Source organism: Delphinus delphis, chromosome 5 (assembly GCF_949987515.2).
Source record: "Delphinus delphis chromosome 5, mDelDel1.2, whole genome shotgun sequence".
Lineage (NCBI taxonomy): Eukaryota > Metazoa > Chordata > Mammalia > Artiodactyla > Delphinidae > Delphinus > Delphinus delphis.
In genome coordinates, this window is record NC_082687.1 from 13,298,133 (window position 1) to 13,315,430 (window position 17,298).

At 38.7% G+C, this 17,298-nt stretch overlaps 1 protein-coding gene across 1 annotated transcript in view; it reads right to left on the reverse strand.

The window, feature by feature from the left end:
* HPGDS (hematopoietic prostaglandin D synthase) overlaps positions 1-15,658 on the reverse strand; it is a 29,143-nt gene extending 13,485 nt beyond the window's left edge. Inside the window, exons 1-3 of the mRNA XM_060011608.1 lie at positions 15,526-15,658; positions 8,786-8,878; positions 3,365-3,474 (exon numbers count right to left, since the gene is read on the reverse strand). Of these exons, the coding sequence (XP_059867591.1) occupies positions 3,365-3,474; positions 8,786-8,878; positions 15,526-15,658 (336 nt within the window). The remainder of the gene's footprint in view (positions 1-3,364; positions 3,475-8,785; positions 8,879-15,525) is intronic.
* Between the last annotated feature and the right edge of the window lie 1,640 nt (positions 15,659-17,298).

Sequence of the window (17,298 nt, forward strand, 5' to 3'; positions counted from 1 at the left end):
AAACAGGAGGGAGTTAAATGGAACAGGATGTAGATGCTGTACAGCTTTCCAAAAACTCCTGTGCGTTCAACTGGGTGATTCTGCTACTTTTTCTACTGTGCATTTCCACAGCTTAAGGTACACCAATGCTTTGTATATGCAGTGCCAGATAAAAATCTTATCTCTGTGCTCTTGAGTTCCTTAGCCCAGGTTCTCTTTATGTGTTTGGTGAGAATCATATCAGTCTAATGAAATGTAAATTGCTAAACAGCATATCCATTAGTATTTAAGAGTCATTTTAAAGTATACTCACCAAAATAACCTAAACAAGATAAAATTTTCTTACATAGCCTTTTCTGATAAACCCTAGATAGCCATTCCTATACTTGGTGGACTCAGAAATTTCCTCCCACCTCCCCCAGAGAGTTATAAGGAAGGAGATTTTTGCACATTGAAAAGGTCATTGCTATTGTATTCTATCAATGACATTTAGAGGATTTAGGGAGGTTTGCATATTTCTCCAAAGCACCATTTTAAAATCCACAGTGCCCAAATCGTTTAGGATTGGAAATGGGCCACTGCTGTTCCCTCAGTCCTGCTGATCCATCACCCTCCCCCCCCAACCCCCTGCCCTGTTCTTCAGATGAGGAAACTGAAATAGATGCATTGAATACCCACAGAAACACTAGTGATAAATTCAAGGATTATCAGTGTGACCAATGCTCAGAGACGTATTTTGCCTTTAAATTAATTTTTTTTAATTTTAAATTGGAAATGGAATTTTTAGCATGAAACATTTATAATTATGTGTACTCCATAGATTTTTAAAGAACATATAAGAAGAGGACTATTTTCACTGTTCATCCATCTTTACTGTATCAATATTCTGCTTTTGAAAATTTTATCTGACCACAAGGTGGCAGCAATGCAGCCCACTATGGAGAGACTAAGTAATGAGATGCAAAAGAACTGTGTATTTTTCATTGTATTCTGGCCAGGTCCTGCTTATTAATCAGATAGTCTAGCTATTCGCAATTATTTCTGCAACATGTTGTCCCTTCATATGATTTATTCATGAACTTGGAATATGTCCTGTGAATTTGTTTTTCTGAGGTAGGTAGCACGTAAGAGCACTGTTATTCTAATACAAAGGTAGAGTTCCCCTTATCATAAATGTTCAAAGAACATTTTCCTTTGGGAGAAAAGGAGAATGGAAAAATAGAGAAGTAGAGAAGGGCAAGCCCACATGGAACAAAAACCTTTAGATACTTTTTTCTAAATTGAGAATTATGCATCTACTTGTCTCTGCATTTATAAGGATATGTGAAATATAGATGTCATGTCTGACAAATAAAAGGAAAAACAATGAGCACTGAATTATATGAAAACACTATAATAACTAATATTTAGTGAATACTTTCCACCTAGCCATAGGTACTTATGCTACCATTTAATCCTCCCAGCATACTTTGAAGCAGATTCTATGATATCCCTACTTTACAGACGTAGAATGTGAAAATTTGATAGGGAGTTAAGTGACAACTGGTAAAAAGAGAATCAGGATTCAAGCCTGGCAGTCTGACTCCAGAGCCCAAATGTATTTCTATCCTCAAAGATGAGTTTTTATTTAAGACTTTGTTCTGGTTAGTCAGGTATCTGTATATATACGTATATGTGTTTGTCTCCCCACACACCTTACATTTATGTCAAGGAATCGGTAAATGTGAATACTTTTATGTTCCAAATATCTCTATTTAAATCAGACGGTCCTAATTAAACAAAAAGTATTTAGAATAAATTGCTTAAGTAAGTTGATAAGACTGCCATTTGTTCTGTGCTGTAGCTTTTGGATACAGGCCTTAAGCCATAACATGTGCATAAATACTCCTGCACAGCTGTTTTGAATGGCTGCTACCACTGTGGCATTACATCCAGTGGTTAAGAACATGGAGTCCGAGCCAGAGTGTCTGGGATTTGAATTGCTTGTGTACCACTTACCAGCTAAGTAACCTTAGGTAAGTTATTTACACTACATGAACCTCAATTTCTTCATCTGGAAAATGAGGATAACAACAGTTTCCAAAATTTTACATGAAGAAGTCTTGAGGATAAGAGATACGAATACTGGAGATGTGTCCCAAGTAAACAAGGGAGTAAATAAAAACAGAGTACGTCATCCAGGAAACAGGACTCCAGCTCAAGAGAAAGACGTTCCTGGGATGGCAGTGAAGGAAAGTCCAATGATGACAGCTGTGCAAAATCCTAGACAGCTCTACAAAGGAGAATGGAAATCTCTGGCTCGATAGCTCCAAGAAAATAATGGAAACAGTAGATTATCTGATATCATTGACTTTTGTGAAAAATTGCATTGGCAGGCCATTGGACAGTGTGGGAAGGTTCAGCAATAAAAGGAAAAAAGAATTAAGCAAATGAAAAAAAGACAATTACTAATTTGAGGAGGAAAGTGAGAAAGGAAATATAATCAAAGTATACCACGATGCACAGTTTTGTACAATTTCTGCATAGGCATACTAATGTAATGACTGAACGTAGATTTCACCACAATTTTTTTTTTTTTTTTTTTTTTTTGTGATACGCGGGCCTCTCACTGTTGTGGCCTCTCCCGTTGCGGAGCACAGGCTCCGGACGCGCAGGCTCAGCGGCCATGGCTCACGGGCCCAGCCTCTCTGTGGCATGTGGGATCTTCCCGGACCGGGGCACGAACCCGCGTCCCCTGCATCGGCAGGCGGACTCTCAACCACTGCGCCACTAGGGAAGCCCCCTCACCACAAAATTTTAATATTATATTAGGAGTTTGGGGGAAGGGAAGCAAAGAGAATGACTATGTAAGAGATAAATTCTAATTACTATCATAAGTCTATCAGAACTATCTAGGGCTTCCCTGGTGGCGCAGTGGTTGAGAGTCCGCCTGCCGATGCAGGGGACGCGGGTTCGTGCCCCGGTCCGGGAAGATCCCACATGCCACAGAGAGGCTGGGTCCATGCTCCATGGCAGCTGAGCCTGCGCGTCTGGAGCCTGTGCTCTGCAACGGGAGAGGCCACAACAGTGAGAGGCCCAAACTATCTAAAATTTGTGAATCAAAGAAAGCCATATTTACATATCCTATAGAAAATATGGAGATACAGAAATCCTAAAGAAACAGCTGAAAGTGTTAAAATGACGGTTGCATCTGAGGAAGGGTTAATATGAAGAGGTAAGGCTGGGAATCACTGTAGTAATTTGTTTTAAACTTTTTAATATAATTTGATATTTTAAAACTAGATGTATGTCTTACTTGGATAAAAAGGAACTTTGAAAAGCACCTAACATAATGTTTGGCAAGTGGATATGATTAATAGCAGTAACAGCAAACTGATCACATTACTTTTATATCTTGTTTTCTCTCTGCCCAAGGAAAACGAGACATGAAATCATCCAGTGTGTCCACGACTGCATCAACTTGACATTGTTGCAATTCTGTTTTTCCAGCCAAATCTATGGAATAGAGACAGGCCATTTTATGCCCAAGAATATGCTCAATTTATTTTACTATAGTAAAACTTTTTAAAAAATAGGCAATATATTAATATGGTTCAAAAATTCAAAACAGTATAAAACAGTGTCCAGTGAAGACTAACTTCCTCCTCTGACCCATTCACTTCATTTTGCTTCCTTACCTACCTACCATATTGGTAACCATTTTCATTCATTTATTTTGTATTCTTCCATTGTTTCTTAATGAAAATAAGAATCGGTATCCCACTCAAAACGCACCTTCCCCATATATCCTAGAGGTCTTTTCTTACAAGTCCCTTAAGGGCATCCTTGCTCTTTTTTCAGGTACATGGGATTCCTTTAAGTGGAAGTGCCACAATTTATTTAACTAGCCTCAACTGATTAGGTTTGTTTCCAGTCTTTTGCTAGTGCAAGTGATACTACAATAAATAACCTGTACATACATTATCATTTATCTTGTAGAAAGAATTACTGTTACATGTGCAGATAATTTTTTGTCAGGAGCATTTGTTTGCTTCCTGGGAACTATAAGTTTAAAATAATAGAAGTGTTGTTTTTTTTTCTTTACTGCCATTCGCTGACCGTCATTTTGCTAAGGAGTCATTCTAAAATGATTCAGTGTAGAAGCATTCTAAAATAGGTTGCATTTCAGCCAAGGGAACTGTCAACAAAATGAAAAGACAATCTACTGAATGGGAGAAAATATTTGCAAATGATATGACCGATAAGGGATTAATATCCAATGTATACAAACAGCTCATACAACTCAACATCAAAAGGACAAATAATCTAACTAAAAACTGGTTTGAAGAACTGAATAGATATTCTTCCAAAGAGGACATGCAGATGGCCAACAGGCACATGAAAAGATGCTCAACATCGCTAGTCATCAGGGAAATGCAAATCAAAACCACAATGAGATATCACCTCACACCTGTCAAAATGGCTATCATCAAAAAGGACACAAGTAACAAATGTTGGCAAGGATGTGGAGAAAAAGAAAAAGGGAACCCTCCTACACTGTTGGTGGGAATGTAAATTGGAACAGCCACTGTGGAAAACAGTAGGGAAGTTTGTCAAAAAACTAAAAATAGAACTACCATATGACCCAGCAATTCCACTCCTGGGCATACATATGGAAACGACAAAATCTCTAATTCAAAAAGATACATTCACCCCAATGTTCATACCAGCATTATTTGCAATTGCCAAGATAAGGAAGCAACCTAAGCAACCTATCCATCAACTGATGAATGGATAAAGAAGATATGGTATATATATATATATATATATATATATATATATATATATATATACACAATGGAATATTACTCAGCCATAAAAAAGAATGAAAGAATATTTGCCATTTGCAGCAACATGGATAGAATTAGAGGGTATTACGCTAAGTGAAATAAGTCAGACAGAGGAAGACAAATACTGTATGATATCACTTATATGTGGAATCTAAAAAGTACAATAAACTAGTGAATATAACAAAAAAGAAGCAGACTCACAGATACAGAGAATAAACTAGTGGTTACCAGTGGGGCCGGGGAGAGGCAATATAGGAGTAGGGGATTAAGAGGTACAAACTATTATGTATAACATAAGCTACAAGGATATATTGCACAACACAGGGAATATAGCCAATATTTTATTATAACTGTGAATGGAGTGTAACTTTAAAAATTGTGAATCACTATATTGTACGCCTATAACTTGTAACTTTAATAAAAAATAAAAATATAAAATAGGTTGCTTTTGTACAAATGTATAAATTTACTAAAAATCAAGGAACTGTATATACTGACAATGGTGAACTGTATGTAAATCACGCCTCAATAAAGCCGTTAAAAGTGAAAGAAAATGCCTTAGTAATTAGCGTTCTTCTGTAAGCTATCTATATTTTCACGTGTGTGATGTTCAAAGACTGATTCTTCTTTCTGACCTTGAGAAATCCCTCCGAATTGTATCATAAGGTCTCTTCACTCATTTTCATCCCTACTTTGACTTCCACACTCAAGGCTTCAGCTGTCAATTTTATACAGATGACTCATTCAACATGTTTAGTCCCAAATTCCAGAGCCATATTCTCAGCTTCCTTTTTTTTTTTTTTTTTTTTTTTTTTTGCGGTACGCGGGCCTCTCACTGTTGCGGCCTCTCCCGTTGCGGAGCACAGGCTGCGGACGCGCAGGCTCAGCAGCCATGGCTCACGGGCCCAGCTGCTCCACAGCATGTGGGGTCTTCCCAGACTGGGGCTCGAACCCGCGTCCCCTGCATCGGCAGGCGGACTCTCAACCACTGCGCCACCAGGGAAGCCCTCTCAGCTTCCTTTGGGATAGTTCTCTACGTATCCTTTGGGGTCGGCCGCAACTGGGGCTACAGCAGTGAACAAAGGAGATCAATTCCTTGCCTGCATGGCATTTACGGCTAACTGGGAAAGACAGACAATGGAAAGGATACTGCAAGTTAAGGAACTTTTTCTTTTAAGAAGAGGACAAGGAGCTATGGGAATAAGGAGCTATGTCCAGGTGTCGTCTGCCTGGCCCTTACTCTCCTGCTCAAATAGACTTCCCTCCACATGCCAGTATGTCTTCTAACCCTAGGATGATTCTATCTTCACAAACTTTCTCATATTTCCCAAATAGGCACCCCTGCAGTCATGCCAAACAAAGTCTGGCCAGAATAATCTTCCTAAGCTCATAGCCATGGTTATGTTGCTTTTCCACATAAAAATTTAAAGTTGAAGTCAGACAGAGAAAGACAAACACTGTGTGATCTCACTCATATTGGAATCTTTAAAAATTACTGCTAATAACTAACTCAAAGATACAGAGAACAGATGGTTACCAGAGGCAGGAGCAGGGGTAGGGGCAGTAAAATGGGTGGAAGTGGTCAAAAGATACAAACTTTCAGTTAGAAGATAAATACGCCCTGGTGATGTAATGTACAGCATGGTGAGTATAGCTAAGAATACCATCTATTTGAAAGTGGCTAAGAGAGTAGTTCTTAAAAGTTCTCATCACAAGGAAAAAAATCTGTAACTATGTGAGGTGATGGATGTTAACTAGATTTACTGTGTGATCATTTAGCAATATATACATGTACTGAATCATTATGTCATACACCTGAAACTAATGTAATGTTATATGTGAATTATATCTCAATTTAAAAACAACTCTACAGGGGCTTCCCTGGTGGCGCAGTGGTTGAGAGTCCGCCTGCCGATGCAGGGGACACGGGTTCGTGTCCTAGTCCAGGAGTATCCCACATGCCGCGGAGCAGCTGGGCCCGTGAGCCATGGCCGCTGAGCCTGCGCGTCCGGAGCCTGTGCTCTGCAACGGGAGAGGCCTCAACGGTAAGAGGCCCGTGTACCGCAAAAAAAACCCCAAAAAACTCTACAATTGTTTAAGGGATGACATTAATACTCTGGCTCTTTCTTACCAGAATCTATTTTTCCATCCCTTTCTCTTTCTGCTTCCGCTCCACCCAGCAAATTTTGAAGTTCTTTTCTTTTTCTCCTGCCATTTTTTCTGTCTGGAATGTTCTAGTCCAGAGATTCTCTAAGTGAGTTCCATGGACCAGCTGCATAAGCATCATCTGGGAAATTGGTAAGAATGCAAATTTCCCACCCTAGGCCTATTGAATCACAATCTCTGGAGACAAGGCTGAACAATCTGTTTTAATGAACCTCCAAGTGATCCTGATGCACATAAAATTTGAGAAACACTGCTCAAGTCCAGATATTTCTCTTGAAATTCTAGGTATCTTTTCAGGCTGAACTCAAATGTCATTTCCACTTCAAAGTCACATTTCCATAGTCAGAAGTCATCTCCATCTCTTATATTTAGCTATCTATCTATCTATTTATTAATTTATTTGGCTCTGCTGGGTCTTAGCATATGGGATCTTTTTTTTTTTTTTTTTTTTGGTTGCTGCATGTGAATTCTTAGTTGTGGCATGTGGGATCTAGTTCCCTGACCAGGGATCAAACCCAGGCCCCCTGTACTGGGAGTGCAGAGGCTTAGCCACTGGACCACAAAGGAAGTCCCTCCATCTCTTTTAAACTTCCAAAAAATTTTGTTGGCTGAAATGTGTTAGTGTAACACAAATTTTTGTATTTTTAGCATACATACATTACTTTGGTCCAAAAATGAAGGTCTAGTAATTATGGCCCATTTTATTGGTAAGATAACCATGTCTCTCGGCCTTCCTGGGTGGCGCAGTGGTTGAGAATCTGCCTGCCAATGCAGGGGACACGGGTTTGAGCCCTGGTCTGGGAAGATCCCACATGCCGCTGAGCAACCGGGCCCATGAGCCACAACTACTGAGCCTGCGCATCTGGAGCCTCTGCTCCACAACAGGAGAGGCCGCGACAGTGAGAGGCCCGCGCACCGCGATGAAGAGTAGCCCCTGCTCGCCGCAACCAGAGAAAGCCCTCGCACAGAAACGAAGACCCAACGCAGCCAAATTAATTAATTAATTAATTAAACGAATTAAAAAAAAAAAGATAACCATGTCTCTACAGCTTGGATCATAGTGGTTTTGGGGGTAGCAAAGAGGGTGTCAGTGTCAGGAGTGGGACATGGTGATTCTGCAGATTATTTATAAAGAAAGGGTCTTTAAAAGAAGCCAAATGTAGCCTTTCACTCAAAAAGAGTGTTATGAGAGTGTGAGGGGAGAGAGAAGACAGCAGAGCATAAGATGGGGAAAGGCACCAGGCAAAGATGAGAACTAAGTTTCCCTTATTACTCCTCATCTCATCACGTTAGCGCATGCGCTAAATAAACAATCCGGTAGCCAACTACCCACTCAGGAGGCCTCAGATGGCACTTTATGGTGGCAAAGAAGACTCCCCTTCTATTTTTTTTAGCATGATTAGGATGAAAGACATTGGGTACATGATTTTAATAGTATGAGTCATTTCAGCCTCCCTAGGCCACATGTATTTCCCATTAATTAATCTTCTCTGATAACCTGTGATATGCATGCTAGCAAAAGTTTGGGTTCAGACACATCTGTCTAATTTTTCAGCTAAATTCCAATAAGGGATTGAGGACAAGGAAGTATGGGGCAGGAGAGACTGCAGGCAGTATAAAATTAATTGTCTAGGGAACTCGGGAAATTAAACTGGTAGAGATGGTATATTTATACTTCTCTGGCACTGAATCCCATTCTCCCTTGCACTATATTTTAATCCCATTCAGTAATAACGTTACTTAATGAATATTGAATATATGCCATGTTTTTTTTCAGTTATCAAAAACTGTACACACAATAAATATATTACCTGTATTTTTGGTCAGATATCTTGCTATTGCTAGGCTCTGGTGAAGGTTCAATCCATCGACTTCCAAAATGGGAATTTTGCCAAATGGAAGAGCTTAAAATAAAATGAGCAAAGAATCAACTTCCAGAACAAAAGTTATAATACTTCCATTTTACTGATAATTGTGGAAATAAAACATGATAGTAACGTTACAGAATTCTTGAATATTAATTCTAGAAGGGACATTAGGCATCCTCTAGTGGAATCTTTACATTTTACAAGTTTAAAAAAAGAGAGTTGTTAGAAAAAGAAACAGACCCACAGACATAGAGAACAAATGAGTGGCTACAAGTGGAGAGAGGGAAGAGGGGAGGGACAAGATAGATGTGGGGGAGTAAGAGGTACAAACTATTAGGTATAAAATAAGCTACAAGGATATATTGTACAACATGGGGAATACAGCCAATATTTTATAATAACTATGAGTGGAGTATAACCTTTAAAAATTGTGCATCACTATACTGTACATCTGCAACTTATATAATATTGAACAGCGACTATACCCCAATTTTTTTAGAAAAGGGGAAAAGAAGAGTTGTTAGAAGAGCTGCTATAGACTTAGTGACAGAACTGGGTCTAAACCCCAAGTTTACAGTGATACTATCGATATATATTATATATTATCTCACATACTTACTATATAATTTTTTTTAACTTTTAAAGCCTTATTAAATTTTCAGTCCTCAGAGATTACATTAATTATTCTTTAAAACCATAGTCTGAGGAATATGAAGAGTTTGATATTGAGTTATGATAAGGAACTTAACCAAATTCTTATTGATCATTTGAAGTATATAGTAAGCGACAAGCATATTTGTACAAATATAGGACAGATTCATAGCAGGTGTATTAATATTTATCTGTAAATCCTACTTTGTTTTCTTATCTAAACCTATTATATTTTTGTCAGAGAATAATTTATTATTCTTCATTATAGAAAAATTCTAAGTTGAAGATAAATAAAAATAATTCTACCACACAATGATAAATATTTTAATTGCTTTCCCACATATATATCAAAACAAAATCATAATATATATGTTTGTAAACCACTTTTTTAAATTTGATAATACCTTTTAAAATCTTTCTAAATCAATAAAACATCATTTTTTAAAGCATACATTTTGCCATATGAATTAATCACAATTTTCCCAACCAGTGCCTTAGGTTGGGACATATAATTATTTTGGAAAGAGGGAAAAGAATAAAGTGCCACTCATAATCCCATGACTGTAACACAACTACTAGAATCAACCTTCAAGCGTCTTTCGTTTGCACTGAATAAGTACAAGATGAACTACAGTTCACATCAGGAATAAAAACATCTTTGAACACTTACCTAATAAGTGTGCCAAGTACTATTCCAGGTGTTTGAGATACTGCAGTGAGCAAAACAAAGTCCCAAATAAAACTGATACAAACTGATGCCTTATTTGAAGCAAAGTATGTAATCAAGAGGGAATTAACATGCCTGACATTTTGAGGGGTGCTTCCTTTTGTGCTAGGCATTGTACTAAATATTTAACATGCCCATTCAGTCTTCTGGTACTTAAAACAACCCTATGAAGTAGGTATTAACTACCATCTCATTTTATAAATGAGGAAATGAGATGAAGAGAGGTTATAGAAATAGTCCAGATCACACACCTGATGGAGGTGAGAGCCAAGTGAGAGGTGAAATCCAGTTGGAACTCTTACTTAGCTGTTTTCTAGTTCTAAGAGCCATGGTTTTGAAAGACATTAAAAATCAGAGCAAGCCCAGAGGATAGTATCCAAGTTAGAGAGGGTCTGAAAATCACATGATATGAGGATTGGCTGAAGAACTTCTACCACTCTTCACTGAAGAGGACAGAACAAATGAAGTGGAACATAAAAACCATCTCCAACATGGCATAGCTATCAAATGGAAAAATAATCTTACTTATTTGGACTATCTCTAAAATGCAGAATGAGAACCAAGAAGAAAATTTTAAAGGGCATATTTTAATTAATTCATTAATTTTTTGGTGGTGGGCTGCGTTAGGTCTTCGTTGCTGCGCGCGGGATTTTCCCTGGTTGCGGCGAGCGGGGGCTACTCTTCGTTGCGGTGCGCGGGCTTCTCATTGCAGTGGCTTCTCTTGTTGCAGAGCACGGACTCCGTAGTTGTGGCTCGCGGGCTCTAGAGCGCAGGCTCAGTAGTTGTGGCGCAAGGGTTTAGTTGCCCCGCGGCATGTGGGATCTTGCCGGATCAGGGCTCGAACCCGTGTCCCCTGCATTGGCGGGCAGATTCTTAACCACTGCACCACCAGGGAAGTCCTAAAGGGCATATTTTAACTCAAGATGAAGAATAATTCTGTTACCTTCGGAGCTATTACAATGGAATGTGTTTTCTTATGAGGTGGTAAGCTTTCAGCTACTGGAAGCATTTTAGCCAAGCTTGGAATAATTGCCAACAATTGGAATATGGGCTGCATCTAACAAGAAGCAATTTAAGAAGACAAATGCTAAGTCCTTTATTTGGTTCCAGAAAAAAAGAATTTCATGGGGTTGGAGTTGTAACTTAACAGGAGCACCTGTCAAAAAGCTTTAAGAGATTTAGTGGTGCTGAATGCACGGCCTCAGTATGATATGGCTGCCAACATAGCTACTGTGATCTTGGTAAAATGTCTTAGAAAAATGTCTACACTTGTGCCAGGAGTGATGGTCCCATTCTGCTCTGTGCTGTTCCTATGCTTGCAGGCACAGGCACTACACGTAAATTAGCAGACAGAGTCTAACAGAAGCTTGTTCTGCTTGGGTGGTGAGCAAACCCAAACCAGGGGAAATAAATGGAACACTCCAGGAAGAGAAGAGAGTTGTCCTTTGAACCTAGATGTGATGGCGGATCTCAGACAGTCCATAGGAAATAGTACCTAAATCAAGAAGTAGAGTCAGGGGTGGGAAGGGTGGACTGAATTTCACAATAATGATCAGAGAAACGATCAAGGAAGCTCCAAAAGTTGACATCTAAATAGAGATACAGGTAATGAGTTACCTAGGGACTCAATTCTGAATTCAGCCAAAGACCTTCCATATCTTCAGAGTTTTCATTAAACTGACTATACTGCAATGTCTTTTTCTCTATGATGTCTTAAATTTACTAAATGTCTTATAATAACTGGATGTGAGAGAAAAAATAATTGGTTCTCCATGGATTAAAATGGTAAGTCCAAGACCAATGTATGAAAGCCACATGGAGGTAATTTCAATTTTGTATAAGGAAGATTCTTTTAAGTTTTCCTCCCTCTTCTTTCTGTTCTCCCTTTCCAGAATTTCATGGAGATGTTGGACCTCCTAAACTGGTTCATTCTCAATTTTCCTTATCTTTTTTCTCTTATTTTTCGTTTTTTTCCTATTGTGCTTTCTGGGGGATTTACTTAGTTTTCATCATTTTATTGATTTCTTTGTATCCGACATTCATTTCCAAGAACTTTTTGTCTCCGTACATCCCTTTAAGATTGTATAGAATATCTTCTCTTTTCTCTGAGGATTTTATATTTTTGAACTTGTTTTCTTGCTATACCATCTTGACATCTCCAGAGGTGTTTGGTTTTAGGTCTGTTTTATATTAGAGAGTTTTCGCAAATATGGGTTAACTTTTGACTTGCCATTACTATTTAAAAGGGCAAAGAGGTAAAAGTTCACTGGAACCTCAGTGTGCATAGGAGGGGCTTGCCCACAGATTGGGCTAGGCAAATTCACTGAGGGATCCCCATCTGTTCAGTATCTGTTAGACATTTTTCTTAGACTGATCAGCTTCCCCAGAGAGAATTCCTCCCATTTCCTGTGTGAGGGATATTAGTCTGGTTGCCATTGATTGTAGAGCAGGGGAAAGGGCTGTTGGTCCCACCATCTAGTTTCTAGACTTCCACTGAATGCCATGTTTACTGTAGCATTGTGTCCGAGACATGCCTGGTGTCCTAGAATCCTCTGGTCCATTCTCTTGAAAGTAATCTCTATGCTTCTTCCAGGGAGAGAGAGGGAACTTGTGGTCATACTGCTTCTTCATATTTTTCCAGGCAACCCTGTATCAGCTCAGCTCTTAAAGTTATCTTTTGCAACCAATTCCTGACCCTCTGGAGGATCTCTGGGGTGATTTAGCTTGCCTTCTCCTCCTCCAGGTTTATATTTGAGCATCATTGGCCTTAATGGTAAGTCACCTTACCATTCTTTGACTGGTTTTCTAGCTTCCAGAATTTTGTGCTATCATATTCAAGGTTGATTTCTTTGTCCTTGGGGTGGTGGTGACTTTTTTTTAAGTACTTTAATGTTATTAAAGGAGAGATTAAACACATGTGTACAGTCTACCAGGTTTGACCAGGAAGAAAATTTTAATAGAAATATCCAGTGATATTCTAGATTATAGCAGAGGGGATGGTCATAGCGAGTTTCAAACACCAGAGAGCATCCCTAAATTGGACAGGAGACGATACCAGATACAATTTGTAATAGAAACTGCTTTTCAATATCTATTCTTTGCTTTTTTTCTCAAAGTAATAAAATCCTGGATTTTTAGCTGGGCAAATGGTTGTCCACAATAAAGTCAACGTTCCCCAGCTTCCTTCGTAGTAATGCATGACCACGTGACTAATTTCTTGCCAAACAGATATAACTGATGTGATGTGTGCAACTTCCTGGTCAGGCTGTTAAAAGGCAGAGGTGTGTTCTCTTCCCTCTTCTGCACTTTCTGTGAGTTGGAATATGGAAGGAGGGTGAACTATTCACACTGTGTCAATAAGAACCCACTACGGGTGCAGATGAACAGAAATGAAAGAGCCTCATCATTGACAACATCATGGGGCAGAACTGCTATACTAACTTGGGCTTTTATGCAAAAGAAATAAATTTTTCTCCTCTTTAAGCCATTTTTGTGTTGGGTGTATGTTAAAGCATTTGAAACTGTAGCTTAACCATCATTAACTTTAAGATCCCTTTCAATTCTAAGAATATGTGAAAACATTAAGAAAATGCAGTAATTCCATTTTTAATAACAATGAAAAGTTAAGGTAGAATAGGGTATAAAGAATACAAAGAACTTATATCTAAAAACTAAAAGGCAGAATTTGTTATATGTAATACCTCCACAACTTGCTATTCATCTTGACTTATTTAATGGATAAATTTAATATTCACCTATTTTATGTCCACAGAAGCTCATGTACAAATTCTGATATCAGAAGAAATGCTTGGATATTAAAGGTAAAGTTTCAGAAGAACAGGAAATAAGATATTCTATCCCATCGGAGAAGAGTTCTCTGATAAGAAAAGGAGTAATTACAGGGGCAATGACTTCAGAGCAACTCATGCTTCCAAAAGGCAAGTGGCAATACTTATTGTGAATACGTCAATTATCATGGTATTATTTTTGTTGGCATTATCTAGTGCAAATAACTTGGGCTATGGTATTAGATGGACCTGTGTTTGAAAATCAGCTGTACCTTGCTAGGGCTGTGAACTTGGAAAAAATACCTAAACTCTGTGTGCTTCCAACTATAAAATTAATAGTTAATCCAACTATAAAATAGAAACAATAATACATCCCGTGTTGACGTGTTAGAGAAATTAAATGAAATAGGGTCTGCAGACTATCCAGTTCTGATAGCCTACAAATGCTATATAGTTGTTTTCTTCAGCTTCATCTTTATCTGAAATTTTAATAATCTAGCGTAAAAATATAAATTTTAGACACTTAATATTTAGTATTTCCAGGGAACATGGCAAGCATCTAGAGGATGACTTACAACTTAACTGAAAACCACACACTTTTGTTTGTTTAATAATATTTCTAATTCTTCCTCACTGTCCTGAGTGCTAAGAAGCATGTTTTCATTGTGCTACCCGCCCAATTTGTAAATTTGCTCTTTCCTCTGATCATACAGACCCCAGTTTTGTTCACGTACCCACCCCTCTCTCATATGGTCACAAAGCCTCATGAAAACTGCTTCCATCCCCTACTTCAGAGGTGGACTAGATGATTCTAAGGTTCCTCCCACTCCCTTTGCCAATGATTGGTTCAGAAATGGACACGTGACCCAATCTGAGCCAGTGAAACATGAGAGGTTTGCTGAGGTCTCCTGGAAAGTTTTTCCTCATTCTTCTGGGAACACTTAAGGAAGCAGTGCTTTCTCCTCTAGCCTCTCAAAATTGCTTTTCAACACTTCGAGGCTGGAATTGCAGCAAACATATTGCTACCAGCTTCATGATTTAGCCAACACGCTGAGGAGGAAAAATGGATAAAGCCATCCTTTGAAACCTGGCCTACTTCTGGATTTTCCGTTATGTGGTACAATTCATTTCCTTGTTATTTAAGCCATCTGAGTTTTGTTTTCTGTTACAGCAGCTTATCTTATCTATCATCCAAATGTTATTGATATCTGAGCAAGCCCAGGCTAGTCCAATGGTCAAAAGTTTGACTTCAGTATTTCCTCCATTTCAGCTCTTCTGATAAAGCTTCATGTTGTGTTATTTTTATATGCCCCCTCTGTCAGTTTTGTGTTTTCACCTCAATAGGAAATTTTCTGGGTCACAGAGCATTTATTTAACTTGCCTGAACTGCTGCTTCTCAGTGTAAAGCTCCATGAGATTTAAAAACCTTTCTATTTTCCTTTCCCTGAGGAAAGACAAAAGGTTCTGGAAACATTTTCTCTACATACATTTCCATGAACTACATTTGTGCTACTTACTTGACTTGATTTCAGGCCAATCAGATTGTTCTATTCTGTGGTCTTCATACTTTATGTCCAAATATGCAAATATATAACGAATAATTTCTGCTCTCCCCCTCATATTAAAATAAGTGAGTTTGTAGTTTGGCATGGTGCGATTCTGGAAGGAGAAAAATAGAGGAATTATTTTAACAGCCCTCTAGAGATGTTTCAACATTTTTCTTGGAGGACTTTTCGAAAACTTTTTGGCATCTTCTGAGATAACCAGAGATACTAGAAGATATTTCAAAACCAGAATTATAAATCACTACCCCAATAACATATGGAGAAAACTTGATAGAAATAAAATCTTGACTGTCTTTAAGAACTAGATGGAATATTCCAGTGAAATAATCAAATTCAAGTTTTATTTGTAAAAAGACATCGGAGTAATAGGGTATCTATATACCAAACTTCAGAGAATGGAGTCAAAAACTTTGCATTTTAAGAATTTTTTGTCCTGCCTTTAGACACATAATGAATGGTGTCGACATTTGGTTTGTTGTTTGCTTCGGTGACACAGCTGAGTTTGTGAGGACAGCTGGGTAAGGATTGCAAGAGCAGGGTACACACACAAGGCATGTAAAACCAGCCATGTCAACCTGTCATCTCCTCTCTTCCCTCCCCTGTTGCTTTTCCCTCAGAGAATCAAAAAGACTTGAGGAAATATTTCTCTCTTCTTTTGCTGCATCCATGCTGCTGGGTTTTATTGGGTTGCTTACACATACAAACACACCCCACCTTGGGGACCTCTGCTGGGATGGGACAATGGTGGGCATACTTGTTTATTCTCTCTCTAGAGGAGCGAGGAAGAAAGCAAGCAAACATTTCTTAGAAAGTTTGCTAAGGGCTTCCCTGGTGGTGCAGTGGTTGGGAGTCCGCCTGCCGATGCGGGGGACATGGGTTCGTGCCCCGGTCCGGGAGGATCCCACATGCCGCAGAGCGGCTGGGCCCGTGAGCCATGGCCGCTAAGCTTGCGTGTCCGGAGCCTGTGCTCCACGACGGGAGGGGCCGCGGCAGTGGGAGGCCCACGTACCGCTAAAAAATAAATAAAATAAAATTTAAAAAGTTTGCTAAAACTGGCTATATTAGTTCGATGGAGGTCATTGTGAGTTTGTGATTTGTACTATTTCATTTCCATTGTTTATAAGCTTTACAGTTAATGATTTTAAGCACTAATAGTAGAATGTATTGTAATCTTATAATGATTAGGCAACTGAGAAAGAAACATTTTCATTTGAAGTTCAGTTCTTCCACTTAGTTTCTGTGTATCTTTGGGCTAGTCAACAAAATCTCTCTGAATTTCAAAGTATTTCAAAGTCCACTTTTTATAATTAGAGATACTAATATGGATTTGGGGTTTTAATGAGGTAACACATGCGAAGCATTTAGCACAATGCTAAACAATTAGTAGCTGTTGATAACTTTGAATTCATTCTATAGTCAAGAATAAACACCACGATTACATCACACTAAAAATCAATAATTATAGTAATTCAATAAAAATCATAAATAACACTTATTTAAAGAGGTGAGATTAAATACTTTATTCTCTACTAAGGAAGTCTTTCAGAGATATTAACAGAATATTAGATTAAAAGTTGAGCTCAGGGCTTCCCTGGAGGTGCAGTGGATAAGAATCCGCCCGCCAATGCAGGGGACACGGGTTCGAGCCCTGGTCCGGGAAGATCCCACATGTCGCAGAGCAACTAAGCCCGTGAGCCACAACTACTGAGCCTGCGCTCTAGAGCC